The following is a 16,464-nucleotide window of genomic DNA, read 5'->3' as shown; positions in this document are numbered from 1 at the left end:
ATTCCAGGAGCATTAAATCAAACAATAACCATTTTCCAGCATAATTTAATACTTGACATCTCCTTGGAAATATCAATTGTAACCCCTTGTGGACTTAATTTAATGTCTCTGCTCTCCTCTGATCTCAAAGGTATACGATTTCTTTTAAACCAGCATGTCCAAGACATACAGTCTGCCAAGGAAATCTGACGAGCATAACTTAATACCCTCATGCTCATTTTCAGACTCTACCAGGCCAGTGGAGCTCGGTTTGTTCCCCCAGGGCAATAGTGTAATAATTATCTATTAGGTCAGACTGACACGATTCCAATCATCTTTAACGGAGATTCTCGGGTATTCGCTCTTTTGAAGATTAATATGCTATTTCAGTGAAATGAAATGCCATGAATAGTGAATATCCACATGATCACATCACTCCTGTATAGCAGGAGGACAAACTGCACAAAACGTGCACTAAGGTGCCTTTATAAGTTTACACTCAAACTACACTGTAGCTTCCCCCTGCGATTTCCTCTCCTGGTCACCCTCTTCAATTATCTGCTGGACTATAATATAGAAGGAAATGCCATAAAGTAGAATAAGGGACCCCAGCATATGGCTGTACCACGGTGACAATGATAAAGCTCACTTCCCTAAGTTAATGACATCTTCTTCGCCCTCCTGCACTCCTTTTCTATCACTCCCTGCCATGGCCAGATGCTATTTATAGCTGCTGTGTCTATTATTGTACAGCTCTCTCTCTTTCTCCACTCCTTTAAAAATGCGTCACTCTCCCTGTCTTTTTCTCTTTCAACCTTACTTTTCCCTCGCTCTCTGTAATTGAATCGATAAACAGGCTTTAAAGTTTTTTTGGGTTTTTTTTTTTTTCGTTTTCAGGATTTCGTCAAACCAACTCACTGTCCTCCAAGAGGATGGGAGCTGTGGATGGACTACTGAACTCCGCTTTTGACTCCGAGAGTGTTTCTCAGAGCTGCTCTCACAACCTCCTTTCATCCCCCCACCCCACCCCCCCCCACCCCCAAATCCATTCTCTTTTAAGTTTGATTTCTGTAAAGCTTTCTCAGGATTTAGTCCACCCTCAAAGATGTACCAGCTTGCGTAACGTGGGTCTGTTTTTTTTCATTATGTTTATTTTGAAAGTTGAAAGCTCGACTCTACAGCTGTTTCAGCTGTTTGACATAGAAATATTCACTGTGAAACTTTAATTTGCCACAAACCCCAATGCACTGCACCACCTTACAACATGCCTTGACTTCATTCTTAAGATGGATGTCCTTCTCACTGACCCCATTTACACCTGAAATTAAATATGTCCTGGCTGACTGGCTCGTAGATTAGATGGAGCAAAAATAGATATATTTTGGAAATGTTCCCAAAACACATTAAAAAAAAACAGAGCAAGTAAATTATGTTGCAGTCACATTTACTGACATGCATATTTGGTGACTGTCAAATGAACACAGGTAAATTATGTCTCGACATAATCTCGAAATGAGGCACATTTGTAGCGGGTCGTTTCAAACATTGCCTACCTTTGTTTAGGATTCTGAACCACAGTGATGGACCATCTGGAGCTTTAATTGTTTTTGTTCGGCTCAAAATAATTGACAAGTCTGAAGGGAGCTGTTTTAAGTTGACAACACCTTACTTTGTGGTGGTAATTATATTGCCTGGCTCACACGGCGTGGTGAAACAGCGTGCATTGTTTGTTTTTGTGTTGAGGCTTTTACTCTGTCAATTAATGAGACACACGAGGTGTGCTTCACATACATCCAAAAGGTAACAAGATTTCTCAGGCAGGCACAGCAGGAAGCTCCCATCGGGATGCTCTCCCATTAAAAATCAAGAAAAGTAACTGTGAAATATGATGCAGAAATAACAATTTAAACTTTTGGGTCGATTTGTTTTTAATGAGTGTGATTTGAAATTCCCTAATGTTTTACCTCAATTTCTGACTTGATTGGCCTTCTCCTAAACTACCTCCGCCTCTCTAATCTTTCCTCTCTTTCTATACCGCTTTAAATATGTTGTTTCTCTCCCCTTTCTTCTGCTGTTTTCTCTTTTTGCCGTCACTTCTCTGCCCCCTTGCACGCTTGTTTTTCTTTGCTCTCCTCTCATTGAAGAATCACTGAAATCAATGGGACAAAATGGGAGAGTGAACCTTTCTCTCAAGGCTGAGCAAGGGAGTTAAAGAAGGGCACCCACCCCTGAACTCACCTCCCTACGTAACTAATTGCCTATAATTACACAGATGACTGCTGCAGAATGCAAATCAGATGAGGCCCAATCGCTTAATCCGTGCTGTAAATCAGTCTCATGTCATTGTGTGACTGAGCTGCGCAAAACAGTGAACACTGTGAACGCTGTGATTGCCTGCAACATATTGATCAATTACTTGAATGTCAATTGTGTTGAGGAATCTCTTGCAGGAGAAGAAAGCGGCTATTCGTTGGTCTTGTTCTCAACTGGGTTTGTTTTTCTTGACTGTCAGGAGGAATATTTGAATCCATTGAGAGCGGTCCCTCCGGAGCAGAGGAACTAGCCTTTAAATTTGCCTTGAACACAATCAACAGGAACCGCACCTTGCTCCCCAACACCACGCTGACCTATGACATCCAGAGAATAAACATCTTCGACAGCTTTGAGGCCTCCAGGAAAGGTGAGTCTGGACATTTAGCAGAACCTCACCATTTAATCACTTTTCTGTGAAAAAGTTTCTATGAAATCACTTCCTATATATCGTTTACTACACTGTATTTACTGTCTATTATTTTGTGTGAAATTTATGCACTGTACCATATAATGCTCTCAAAATTCCCACGGCGAAAGGAAAACTCCATGCCATGTTCAATGTATTGTGCTATGAATACCATAATGTAATGTGTCACAAATTACAGTGGCCCTACAACTGTCAATGAAATGACAACGATTAGTAAGTTATTATTATTTTTTAAGTTATTATAAATTAGTAGTTTGAAATTTGAATTCACTGCTCACTATAGAGAAAATTATCCAGTGTTTCTTAAGAAAGTAGTCGTGAATGATTAAACAGGGCAATGATTTCGGACAGAAGTCACTTTGATTGACACCGTGATGCAGAGTCTGCCACCAAACACTCTCAAAGGTTGGATATTAAATTGTTAAACTAGGCTACTGGTTGACCCAGAGTTGAGTAAAATGGGGAAAAAAAAGCTTAACTGTGTCCTTGTAGCCTGTTGCTATTCACATTACCTTGTGCAGATTTTTATAAACAAAGTTCACATTTACTTTCAGTGGTACTCACCAAATGCACTGCTTGTGTCTTTGGGGTCTGACAAACATGCTGAATGTATTTCCTTCCACATAAAATATTTACAGAGCCTATTTTTTAATAAATGTATTATTTTGAAGGCATGCATCCTCACAAACAAAATAGAGGGTCCAAATAAAATTAGAAACAGAGAAATTTAATCACCTGTCAGAAACATTCGTCTTACTTGTTGCTTCTTCCGCTTGCTACCCTTCCAGCATGTGATCAGCTCTCCCTCGGGGTGGCGGCCATCTTTGGCCCCTCACACAGCTCGTCAGCCAACGCAGTCCAGTCCATCTGCAATGCTTTGGGTGTGCCCCATGTCCAGACCAAGTGGAAGCATCAGGTGTCAGACAACAGGGACTCGTACTATGTCAGCCTGTACCCTGACTTCTCCTCCCTCAGTAGAGCCATCCTCGACTTGGTGCACTTCTTCAAGTGGAGAACAGTCACTGTGGTCTATGACGACAGCACAGGTACAGGTACAGTTGGTGTCTGTCTTCATCTTCCAGTGGCGTGTCTGTTTTGCATGATGTGTGTGACATTGTTTAAAACCTGCAGCCTTTCCGCCACAAAATGTCCAGAAAAACAGGGCGTAACAGGTGAACTACAAAAAGCAGCACCGCTGCTCAGAGTTCAGCGAGTACTTTGTAACCTGTCAAGTTAATTCAGAAATCAATAGCTTACTGTTCTGCCTCAGTCCTGCAGGTGCTGCCCATGTCAGTCTTCCAGAAGAGTGAGCAGCGGCATAGAAAAAAAGAGAACCACATTACCCAGAATGACCCAGTGTCTCTTCAGATTAATGCAATGCAGAATTGTAGTATGTGGGGGCTGACAACAGCCATTAATAACACACACAGACACTTGATCTCCTAGGGTGGCTATCCAATGTGTCTGTGAGCCATTTCATCTGTCGCATGACTTTGTGGAGTGCCTTGTAATATATTTTTTTAAAGACGTGTGGTATTTTAGCTGGAGTGCAGTCATATTTCTATGAGGTAACATGTAATCGCTCCAGAGAAGATAGCAGCGTTCAAATGCTCATTCGCAATTTATGAGCTATTTTGCATGATGTAGTTGACAACTTAATGTAAGTAAATTAGACAGATTTGAGAGGAGGCTACATTTTAGACAGGTGGCATAATAAATTCACTCCCTACTCAGAGCAAAAGATTATCGTCTAGTAGCTGATTCTAGTCAGTGGGTAAAGTAGCTTGTAGCTGTGAACCCTTTTCTGTTCCTTTTAACACCTACCAGTGAAACAGTTTTACTGCTATTTTTCTTCCTCTAAAATCTCTACTTACACATCTGTTGCATACACACGTCAGTAAACAGCCACTCCTGCAGCATGCAAGCACCCGTACTCTGACCTCAGATGAAATCCCAATGACTCGTCCCACTTGCCACATTATTCTCTCTCCTTGACCTCTCGTCACTTCCTGCCTCGGAGCTCAGTACGTTAACACTCTCATTCTCCGGCAAACTGCCCCAGCGAGATGCCAAAAGATGACCTCTCGCCTCACTCTGTCAGATAGGAGCGGCTTGGGCCTCCTCTGTGAAGCGTTTCTGCTGTAACACACCTGACGCCCTGAAAAGTGTGACAGCTGCATAGCCGCGTTGCTTCCCCCCACCGCTTCCACCTGGTCCCAGGCTGTAATCACACAGCTTCATGCTCCAGGGCCCTGCACTGCTGATTGGAGCCTATCTGACGGCTGGCAGGAAAAACTATCGGAGGGGATAAAATATTCACACACAGCCGTTAGAAGATCCAGGGGGAAAGTCTGAAGGCATTAGCCAGAGCCCGAAAACATCTACGCTGACAGTGTTTCCCAAACGTTGAGCTCCCTTGACAGATTTTTTTTTTCTTGCTTAACACCTCCCAAAGTGTCAGTACGAACAAAAACAGGGAGATGCAGACATGCCCTAGAGTAGGGATCCATTGGGATTACCTGAGGAAAGCTCTAGGAGGTTCACTATTCCTCCCGACAATGGTACTTTTCACAACAAGACCTGCATGTTCCTATTTCACACCAATCTTTCTATAGGCCTCAGGGAGACCCAGCCCCACTCACAGTAAGACCATTAAACTGCTCACCCAGCACTTCATTTCAAAATAAAAAAAATAGACTGAGCTATCTTAAAGTGGTTCCATGGAAAAAAGAGGAAAAAAAAATCCTATCTCTCTCCAGTTCCCTCTCAAACTATCCTTGCTGCTCCATCCATTTTTATACCCATGACAAGTAATCATCTCTCCCATCAATCCAGCCTCTTTCATCCCTGCACTCTGAAGTTCTTTACTGAGGGAGAAACTCATTGTAATCTCATCACAGTATCTCCCGGAGAGCTTTCTACCTGAGCGTGTGGTCGAGAAATGAAAGGTGAAGATTGTAGCTCAATATGTGACGGCGGCGTCGGGCTCCCTAGGGGCAAGTACAAGCTGGGCAAACAGAGCCTCTCTCATCAGAGCACATCTGAAGTGTGTGTGAGAGCGACAGGAGAGGCAGGATTGACCACGGCTTTCCATCAGGATAAAATTGAACCTATTCCATGCTACTGTATGGTATCATGGAGGACGAGAGCGGATCAGCATTTGGATGGCTTCTGTGGGATTGGAAGTTTCTGTAGGCGGGTACAGATCATCGAGGTTCTTTCCATTTTGTGCTTTTGGTATAAAAGAGTGCAGTGTGCTGGGTTGGTGTTAAATTCTCTTGATAGGTCTGTAGCAGTCTGCTTGCCAAGCATGTGTAGGAGGATCAATAGACTGTGGATTAGGATGGCATGCATATGAGCCTTTTTCTGCTGAGAAAACCTGAATCCACTTGGTTTTTGTGGCCTTCTGAGCACCAAGAGATACTTCAAAATGGCAGCAGATCAAGCACACTATGTTGCTGCATCTTTAAAATTTCTTTTTCATGCTATATGTATCCTCTTTGTCTGCAGGTCTCATTCGACTGCAGGAGCTGATTAAGGCACCGTCACGATACAACATTCGTTTGAAGATCCGACAGCTGCCCACAGAAACCAAGGACGCCAAGCCACTTCTGAAGGAGATGAAGAAGGCGAAAGAATTCCACGTCATCTTTGATTGCGGACATGAGATGGCCGCCTGGATCCTAAAACAGGTATGTACCTGACTTAATGAGCTATGATAGGTTGTCAGATTCAGTGCAAAAACCAAACCTCAGGGAGTATTTATGACACTGCGAAGTGATTAATATTAAAGGAATAGATGCATCAATCAATATGAAATGAATCGTCACACGAATGAGTTCTGCAGCATACATGAATGAAACCAAAATGTGTGAAATAATAGTGAAAGTTATTAAAAGTCAACTGATTATAGTGAAAAATGACTTAATTATTCTTCGTTGTCCCTGCCTTCTCACCTTTCAACCAATCACATGCCTCTTGCCTTTTAAGCTAGCAAGGTCAGATTTAGTCAGTCAGACCAATTAAGTTGACAAAACAGTCTGCTACATTTGTGAATATGAATATGAATATGAATATGATGAGTAATGTTTTAAGTAGAGCTTCCTGACTTTAATTAAAGCTGAATTAACTACAGTCCCATTTACATAATTTCCCCTCATAGAAACATGGAATTGTGCCTCAGTACATAGACTTATAGTTCATTTATTATGTATATGTGCTAAAACAATAAGCACATATATTTTCCCTTCGCTATTTCTCTTTTTAAACACGGATGCAAATGAATCAGACACCTACGTTCTGCTCAGTGCATCTTTACTCTCTCTGTAAAATCTTAGATCTCTGCCACCGACCCATCATAAAGGATGCTCTCTATTGGACAATAAAGGTTTTTTAATTAGAAAGTCTAATTCTGCTCGCAGGCAAATTCTGCTCAAATTCATTTAACAGAGGCACATTATTTATGAGAATGGTGGGGGTTCTTATTGAACTGAGGTCTTCTCAGAAGCATATTGCACGGCTTGATTTCTCTATACAACTGTGTATCCACGGGAAGCAACAAGAATGATTATTTATTGATGGTGAATACTTGGTAGGCACAACAAAACTTATACTTTATGTCAACAGCTTCGTTCAGTGCCTCTTCGTGCAGTGCTTCTTTGTATTCGTTATGGCCAAAGTGTTTTCTTGACTGTGTGTTTACAGAAAATAACAAGGAATTTGAAACATTTGATGTACTTTTTTGCCTGTTCTCATAGAGGAAACAAACAAAATCACATCAGTACAAACAGCACAGGTTGTGTGTAAAATACAAATGTAAAAATCTTCTTCTTTTTTTTTTAAACAGGCAAAGAAGCTTTAGATGTGCGGTGAGCTCTTGTAAGATGTCGCTCTACTACTTTTATTTCTTTTTAACATCGATGTCTCCCTTAGGGCTTGATCATGCTATGTGAGCAGGTTACATGATGCCATCTCATTTTAAAGTGTAATGAAAAGCCAATATGTCTTTTAACTGATCACCAACCCCACCTGGCTCCCCGTTTCAAAATGGTCCAGACGCGCCCCTGGTCTCTTTTAACGTGACACCTTTTGTTCCTCAGCTGCCTTCCTGGCCAGGGAAGAGATGTCAGCGTTAGAGTGACTATACAGGTTGAAGAAAACCTAAATGAGGAACTGAATTAAATGAATAGAGTAATTAGCTCATTACGCTATTAATCTTTGATTTTTTTTTGTGTGTGACTACTCCCTGTTCTTTTCCCCATGTAGGCCCTGGCCATGGGTATGATGACAGAGTACTACCATTATATTTTTACAACCCTGGTGAGTACTTTCCACGTCTTTTTTTCATGGTGACAAAATGCAGTCGTATCGTTTTTTTGCTTGTTGCAAGGGAAAAACATCCATCTGTCTGGGTTTCCGAGAGCAATTAATGAAATGCTACTCAACCAGGTGTCAGTCAAAGAAAAAAAATTCAGTTTCTGCAAAGCATTTTGAGCCTGAACTACGGCCTTAATATGTTTTCATAGAAGTAGACTGCCATGAAAAGCTGACACATTGTCATGTAGTTGATTACAAACATGCCCCTTGAATTTTAAAGTATCTGTTGTGAAACGTCAGCTTATTTTTTCAATTCTGCACCATCCTGGATGTCCGCAGCCCTAAGAGTTGGAAACAAAAGCAGTTGGATATATTTTATTCTGACTCTGGCAGAGCTTGAAGTTCTCCAAACTTCTTTGATCTAGGCACTACAAACATTACTTGCGCTCCAGACGAACAGCAGTGCATCTTCGCTGAGCCCAGAGAACAGAAGACTGAGAGCTCAGATAACAGCCCCGAGCAAATGAGACTGTCACCCATTTGGCCCATTATAGCGCTAACAAACAAATGGCATGCTGTGTTGTTTGGAGCACAATTGGAAAGACTGGGGGGAAAGGTTGGAGAAAACCAACCTGAAAAAGATATTTACAGTGCCAGCGCACAGGACATGTAACCACTCCTTGTGCATCCACATAAGGACATGGCTAGATAAAAGGGGTGTGAGTGACAGCAGGTGTGGCATTGGGAAAGGAAAGAGAATAGTGATTATAGACCTGTTTCAGTAGCCTGCTGCTACTTGTCGGCATGGAAACATGCCTACTTTAACGTCAGCCGGTGTTTGGCAGGTTGGAGGCTACTGTGCTGGCCAAAGCTGTTGTATACTGGTACAGAGCCATCCATGCTGCTTTCGGAATAGCACAGCAAACATTGACCGTAGCAACCCCATTCTGCGTCCATAACCTGCTGTTTCGCTGTCAACTGAGTTGTTGCATCCCATAGACATCTGCCTGGTGAGATGCCAGACATGCTGTATGCAGGACAATTGGGTTGTCCTTTCACTTCCACATGATAGATGGCAGTCCACCAAAGGCCTGCCTGTAACCTTGAAAGCCTTGCCTTAATCAAGGCTACTGCCTCAGCATGAGATAAAATAACTCCTCTGCTCACTTCTTTTGCAAAGGCTGCCATTCAAATGGCTACTCTTTATTATTGAGGATACAAAACTATTCACGCAAAGATGAAAAATTAGTCATTTCTGCAGCTCAGACACAGCTAGACTTTCATCTGTGTGCATCCAGGACCTTTTTGCCCTCGACATGGAACCGTATCGCTATAGTGGAGTCAACATGACCGGATTCCGCATCCTCAACACAGAAAACTCTCAGGTGTCGTCAATCATCGAGAAGTGGTCAATGGAGCGGCTACAGGCCCCACCCAAACCGGACTCAGGCCTATTGGATGGATTCATGACGGTAGGCATACACCCTTTGATGCTGCTTACATAATGCACACGTAAGCTGTGTATGCAAAAACATGCCTATAGCTGTCCTTCATCCTTGTTTGTCCAAAGGACAAGATCAGTTGGAAGTGTGTACTGTAATGGCACCTTTAGGTCTTTTATGCTGCAAGCACTTGTGTTCATACAGAATGACCTTCATGAAGCAAGGTGACTGTAGAGTGAAAAAAAAAAACAATGTTTTGAAATGCACAACAGTTTTGGAGGAGAACGAATGAGCACCGGTTGTCAATCACAAGGTCCACGGTGCAGGGCTCCTGGGGTGGGCACGGGAGCAGCATGAACGCCCTCTGCGTGGGGCTTTTGGGTTGGTGCTCCTGGGTCTAAATGCTCAGTAATGAGCTGGTGTGAATGGTAATAGCCGTTTATCTGCCCTCCTGCCTCTCACAACTCTCCTCTGGGAGTGTGGCCAAAATATGACAATCTGTCAGTGTTCATGCAGAGAGAGGGAACAAATTGGATGGAAATTATGGCCTTGGTTTTTTTAGGATGGCTTCCAAAAAAGCACGGGATAAGGTGATTTGAAAGTGAAAAAAGGAATGGAGCTCGTCATGGACATTCAAGGTCCCTCTGTGGGTCTGTTGTTGTAAACAGTCAATTTACTCCACCTCCCTCACAACACCTTCCTTGCAGAGAAACACCTTTTTTTTTCTTTCTGTCAGCCAGCCTTTCTTTGTTCTTGCCCGATTTAAGATCTAGTATAAGAAATCGGTGGAATGATAGAAGTGTCATTACATCAAAGGCTCAAGGACAAGTCTTTGAATTAGACAAGGTGCATAGTATCTAGTTGTGTATCTGTCACAGCCTTAATTCACACCTACATCAAGACAATCAATGTGATTTTAAATAAAGCCACGTAAACATACCAAAGTGTACTGTAATTCCTTGCCAGAAATTTAAAGTACGCACTGTTGTAAAAAAAGAAATATCATGTTTTCTTTCCCTCAAACAACTAAATGTGCTTTTCCCTGTGTGGCACTCGAGTGCTCAAAAACAAGCTAAGTAGTTATGTGCGCAAAAAGATTAATGCAACGTAGAAAGAGGTTAAATCACTTGATTTTTTTTTTCCTCTACCGGAAATTAATGGATATTAGTGGAGAATGTTGAATTGATTAATTACATTGCATGAATCATTTTGTCAAATCCTATACTACATATTGACATATCTCAGTGGACTAGAACCACCGTTAAGATAATAAATAATACGTCCAAAGGCTTGTGCAGGCTTGATAAAGCACTTCATTAGAGTGCTCTATTTATGAATCCCGGCCCTGATGTATTTTATTCTTCCGAGACTTCCACCCTAAGAGGATTCCATATACTGAGTGGATAAAAACTATTGTTGTTTTAATGGTATAATAAAGGCATAATGGAGAAATACCTCTGCTGATGATTAAAAATACCATGTGCCAAACTTTATAAATGTATGACTTATGATAATATTTGCTTTCTCTACAACTAAAATGCGTTTAATTAATTTGTTGACTTGCCTTTGACATTTATCCTACAGCGCCCCGGGCTGAGAAGCCACCTTGAAGGGTATCATTAAATGAAAATGAGGGAGGGCTGCAGCAGCCAGTGTGTGACCTTCCACCCCTGACACTCCCTCCAGTCTTTTATTTCCTCTCTCTCATACCTTCTTATTCTCTGCAACACAGAAGCCTCGCTGGGCTCTGGTCTTGTTTGCGCTTGGTGGCCAGGCAACAGTTGTGTAGCGATGGTTACCAGGACAACGCCGTCCATGTCACCTTGTGAATTCATGAAGGATTGATTGACTCAGATTGGAGGAGGAGGGGAGTGAGGGGGAGTGGGGAAGGTGAGATGGTGGCAGCAGGAGGAGGAGGAGGAGGAGGAGGAAGAGGAGGAAGAGGAGGAGGGGGGGATTGATGAGGAAAAGGAGAAATGGCAGGAAAGATGGGGGTGGGGATGTTTCTAGTGTTGAGAGGTGCTTGCGATGTTTTCTCACACCACTAGGCTCGCATTAATGCAGGGTAGTGTATAATCACAGTGACACTCTGTGCCTTGGGTGAGACCGAGTGTTGTCTCGGGGAAGGCTGCATAATGAGAAGTCCCTCCTCGGCCCAGGCAGGCTTGCAGCCACAAACTCACTCGGCCCCTGCCTCTTAACTCTGTTTGTCAGAGTTATCTTTGACGTGGAGGGATGCATAATAAGAGTGGGAATGCTAATTAGTCCAGTTCATTTGTGTGTGGACGTGCAAGTGTGGGTGATCTCATCTGTTTGCGTCGACTCTTTAACCACATCCCTAGAGTAATTTCAAGCTCAAATTGTTGTAACCCTCCATCTCCATAAGAGTTAGCAGCAGATAGAGATCCACAACCTGTTTTTAGCTAGATAGAGAGATAGAAAGACAGATATTTTATAACTAATGTGATTATTATTTTATACCATCTGTGTATAATTATTGCCTGTAGCTAATGAGATATTTGGTTTTAATGCTTCGTTGTAATTTGAATTCTTTTAAATCCCCATTCAGTGAGCTAAGTATATACTTGGATTTAATTGAGGAAAAAAACAGTTTCCCAGTTGTACGCTTCACTGAGGCTTTAGGGCCAGATATTTTCTACATCTGCATCATTTCATTTATGTCTACATTTCAGTGAGCTATAATTACCACAACAGAGGGCTGGATGTTCTCCAGTGTCATAAACGCAATTGAAAATTCTGGTGTAATAGCTCATAATAATGACTCTTATTAATAGAGAGCAGTTGTTTGGGTAATATGTATGACATGATGAGCCTTCCCCTTTGCTTCCCATGGAACACAGTGAAAAGCATGTTAGTTTAACACATGCTAAATACATTGGAAACACATCAAACACAAGAAGTAACTTAGAATTCTTTCAAACCAGTGAAGAAAATCGGACATGAGCAAATGTGACCTTTTCCTTTCCACCAGCAGCTATTGCTGAGATATCCTTGAGCAAGAATCTTAACTTCAAATCAGCACATGGATTTGCACACTCAGCAAACTTTCCCAGGATACTGTAAATAATTGCTAATGACAGTGATTTAAATAGCACCAGCAGAGCATTGGTCCCTAACACAGAAGTGTAAATTGCTTCTTTTCTTCCCCCTGTGAAGCTATGCAGGAGAGGAGAGGAGAGAGACAGATACATGGAGACACCCAAGTGAAAATTTTGTATATTTTCCACACTTTAATTAATTTTTTAGCTGTAGCTATTCAGTGTATTTGTATTCTGTAACTGCCACCATATATATGTCTTAATGACAGCGTACCTTTCCCCCGCGGGAAACAAATTGCATAACAGGACATGATGCATGGACATACTGGGTCCCATTTCACCAAATTTGCAACATGCAAGCAACATGTCCATTGTGCCACATTTCACTATTCAAAATAAACTCTGTGATGTTACTCTTCAGAGAAAATTTTGAGCATTTTTACATAATGCAGCAGACAAAAGACATTCTGTCATGAGCTCTGTGGATTTCGTCATTTATAATGACTCAGTGAATCATCTCTGCACTGTTTGTTCGAGTGCACTGTAAACACATACACGGTTTGCTCGCGACTCGAGGTGCGCTCAATCCCATTCATTAATTCATTTCATTTTGAGCTGGACTCTAGGACTGGTATTATTAAAACATGCTTGCAGTTAACACAAGTAGCCTATAAGATAACCTAAGACTGAAATTATATTAGCAGGTTATACATATTTGATCGTTAGTGGTGGATGATTTATTCATATTAATTTTATTGATTGTGCTTTTAAAAATATGCTTATTAAGAACTACATCAGGATTACTTTCAGTTGAGTATATTTTTTTCACTTCTCAAATTAGGAATACTGCATACAGAGGAAGAGAAACAGGGAGGGAGCATGGTCGCAGAGAAATAAATGGGGGGATGGGGAGGCTGTTGGAGAGAGGGGGGAGAGAGAACACCTTGCTGCATTAACAAGCACTGCTGGGAGTAGAGTAGGTACCACCCACACAGTGAGAACAGGCTAGGTGGCTACTACACTCTGGTTAGAAGGTGTTTTATCATGCATATTTACATACAAGTATGTGTTTCTATTGTAATGTCTAAAGCACAGGGGGCACATACTGTAGGATGCCTGATTCATTTCCGCGCATTTGGTGGCTCCTCCGAAGGGGAGGACTTGGCTCAGGTTTGGCCTCTATGGAGGGTTTGTTGCTGGGTATCTACCTGCTGCCTGCTGTCTGACAATGGGAAGAGAGTACCGACACATGAATCCCTCTCCCGGTGTGCTTCATTCATACAACATTTCAAGCAAATGAGGGTCCTCGGTGTGGGTGCTTAGTCAAATTTATATTCCTCAGTCAATAAGATATTGAATAGAGGACACACACTGTAATTTTGCACGATATGAATCGTTGCGCAAATAAACTTAACTGGAAATTAGATTCAGTATGTGGGGATTAATTTTGATTGTTCAAATTGACTTGAGTTTTCACCTTCCAGCTTAAATAAGATCTACAGCACATTGGAGTATTCTGTAGCAGATTATGTTTGATCCCGCACCCAACTGATTGTATGTGTGTATGTGTGTGTATACACACATGCACACACATACACATGCGTCTATCAGACTCAAATTAGGTGTCATTGCAACCTGCTCTCAGATGCTTTGGTAACACATAACATTTTTTGCAACCACATAGAACATCGTGATGCTTTGATGTTGTATTTGAATGTGTATAGAACGGACTGAGCTGCACACAGGTTCACAGGTTGGTTGTGCCCATTACAGCAATGTGATCTCCCTCCCTCTGATCCCAGTTGGCAGAGGAGAGAGCCTTTTAAAGACAGCAACTGTGGAGAGCAGACACTCGATGCCCTGTGCCGGGCACCACCAGCTGGGCTTGGCACAGCATCAACATTATTAGCACCAATGCTCCCTTGACCATAGAAGCTTTTTGTGAGTGAAAACAGGCAGTGGGAGAGAGACAGGGAGGGGGAATTTAAAAGGGGATTTTTTTTTTCCCCTTGATTTTGCTCCCTCTAACACATTTTACTTTCATGTCTCATTTATTTGTTGTCTTTAGAATTTAGTACAATGCAAATAGGTTAAAATGACAAAACAGATTCCCTAACATCATGGTTTTATTATCACATACACAAGCCCATGCACACCAGACATTCCTCAACAGTAAAGCAAGCAGGCGCCTGCTGATGTTATATAGGACAATAAAACCCCGTGCAATCAGGGACTATAACCATCATCAGATCACTATCATACAGTCCACCCCTGGAGGCCAATGCAGGCAGCCGGAGCTGTGTGTGTGTCATGGTCACACTTTTGCTCAGGGATATTGGCTGGCCTTGGGATCTCTCTGCAAGTTATTATCCTTTGCAAACCACCAACCTACACACACACCCATAAATACAAGCATGTACATAGAATATACTGTATTATATAGTATTGCAGACAGTGTAATCATTTAAGAAGAAAAACATACATGCACAAGACTACAGTTCATACTGTACACAGACGTAGACCGAGGTGTACAGTCAGTGGGTTTACACAGACATGTGCGTTTACAGTGGACACAGAAACAGATGTACAATACATTAGTGGCGAAATTACTTAAATACATTCACTCAATTACTTGAGTATAATTTAAAATATTTCCAGTTTTGGCAATTTTACCTGCAGTCTACTACATTTTAGATAATTTGACCTTTTTATGCTGCTGCAATTATTTAGCAGTTACAGTTAGTAGTTATTTAGCTGGTTAGAACTCTATAATGTTCATATAATAGATTATACATACATATACATATACATATATAAATATAATATATATATAATATATATAATATACATATAAAACAGCACACAAAACACAAAAGTAGTGGCCATTTTTTAAAGTTATAGTATCATCCTATTCAGGTATTCTGGAGAGACCTTTGCAAAATACCCACTGTTTAGTGGTAACCCACATGTAATTAACACTGCCTGTGTTGTTTACACTATGAATCAATTGTAGACTCCCTCCATACTGCCTGCCTCTCTCTCTCTCTCCCTCTCTCTCTCTCTCAGTGGCCAAAGTCAACCAGATGGTAGCGAAATGCGAAGGACTGTTTAGCCCTGAAACCAACCCTCCTCTCCTCCTCCACTCTGTAGAGCCTTGCTCTAACTTGTGGTTGTCGAAGATGAAGCCTTGCTCTTAAGTGATCCACAATTTAATCACAACCAATGGCTTGGCTTATCTCCGAGGGGTTTAAAATGTAAAAGCTTTGTTAATGTGGACATTTTGGAAAGTGTAGCTGATGAACTAAAGGGAGGAAAACCCTGCAGAGTGGAAACCTACTAGGCTCTTTAGTTAAACCTGGTTGGAGACTGATTAAATATGAGGAAAGGCCATCATGTTAAACAGCCACTTAATCAGATGTAGGTTAGGCAGCATGGAGCTAATTAGGGTGGACTCTGAAGTGGACAGTGCTGCCAACAGCATGCTGCTGCCTGAAGGGTCTGGTGGGACACCACTGCTCAGAGCATTCACAACCTCTTTTGTCAGATTTAATAAAATAGTTAGGCAGGTATCATAGCTCATGTTTCTTGTGTGCGGTGTGCGCCCCTCGTGACAACTTGTAATAATTTTGGTGATCCCTTCATTTTTCATTTAGCAGGTGGTCAAATATCAGTTTTATTTATGTTTATCACCAAATACCCACAAAACTAATGACATTCCCATCAGCCTCATGTGCACTTAGTGTTTAGTACTACTTAGCAAATGTTAGCATGTTAACCTGCTAAACCAAGAACATAGACAACATGGTAAACATTACCAGCTAAACAGAAGCATGGTAGTATTGTCATTGAGAACATTTTAGCATTTAGCTCAAAGCAACACTGTTCTGAAATGCAGCCTTCGAGAGCTGCTTGCATGGTTGTAGACTCT

General features: G+C 41.7%; 1 protein-coding gene across 2 annotated transcripts in view; it reads left to right on the top strand.

The window, feature by feature from the left end:
• Nucleotides 1–16,464, top strand: part of LOC139217459 (glutamate receptor ionotropic, kainate 2-like) — a 53,854-nt gene that overhangs the window by 14,507 nt on the left and 22,883 nt on the right. The window contains exons 2-6 of one of the 2 annotated variants that reach the window (XM_070848760.1): nt 2,492–2,659; nt 3,508–3,765; nt 6,230–6,411; nt 7,985–8,038; nt 9,334–9,507. In XM_070848760.1, coding sequence (XP_070704861.1) covers nt 2,492–2,659; nt 3,508–3,765; nt 6,230–6,411; nt 7,985–8,038; nt 9,334–9,507 — 836 coding nt within the window. Of the gene's footprint in view, nt 1–2,491; nt 2,660–3,507; nt 3,772–6,229; nt 6,412–7,984; nt 8,039–9,333; nt 9,508–16,464 lie in introns of both variants that reach the window. The other variant, XM_070848759.1, reaches the window with a different exon arrangement.

This window comes from Pempheris klunzingeri, chromosome 18 (genome assembly GCF_042242105.1).
Source record: "Pempheris klunzingeri isolate RE-2024b chromosome 18, fPemKlu1.hap1, whole genome shotgun sequence".
Classification (NCBI taxonomy): Eukaryota; Metazoa; Chordata; class Actinopteri; order Acropomatiformes; family Pempheridae; genus Pempheris; species Pempheris klunzingeri.
This window is presented reverse-complemented; position numbering and strand designations above follow the sequence as displayed.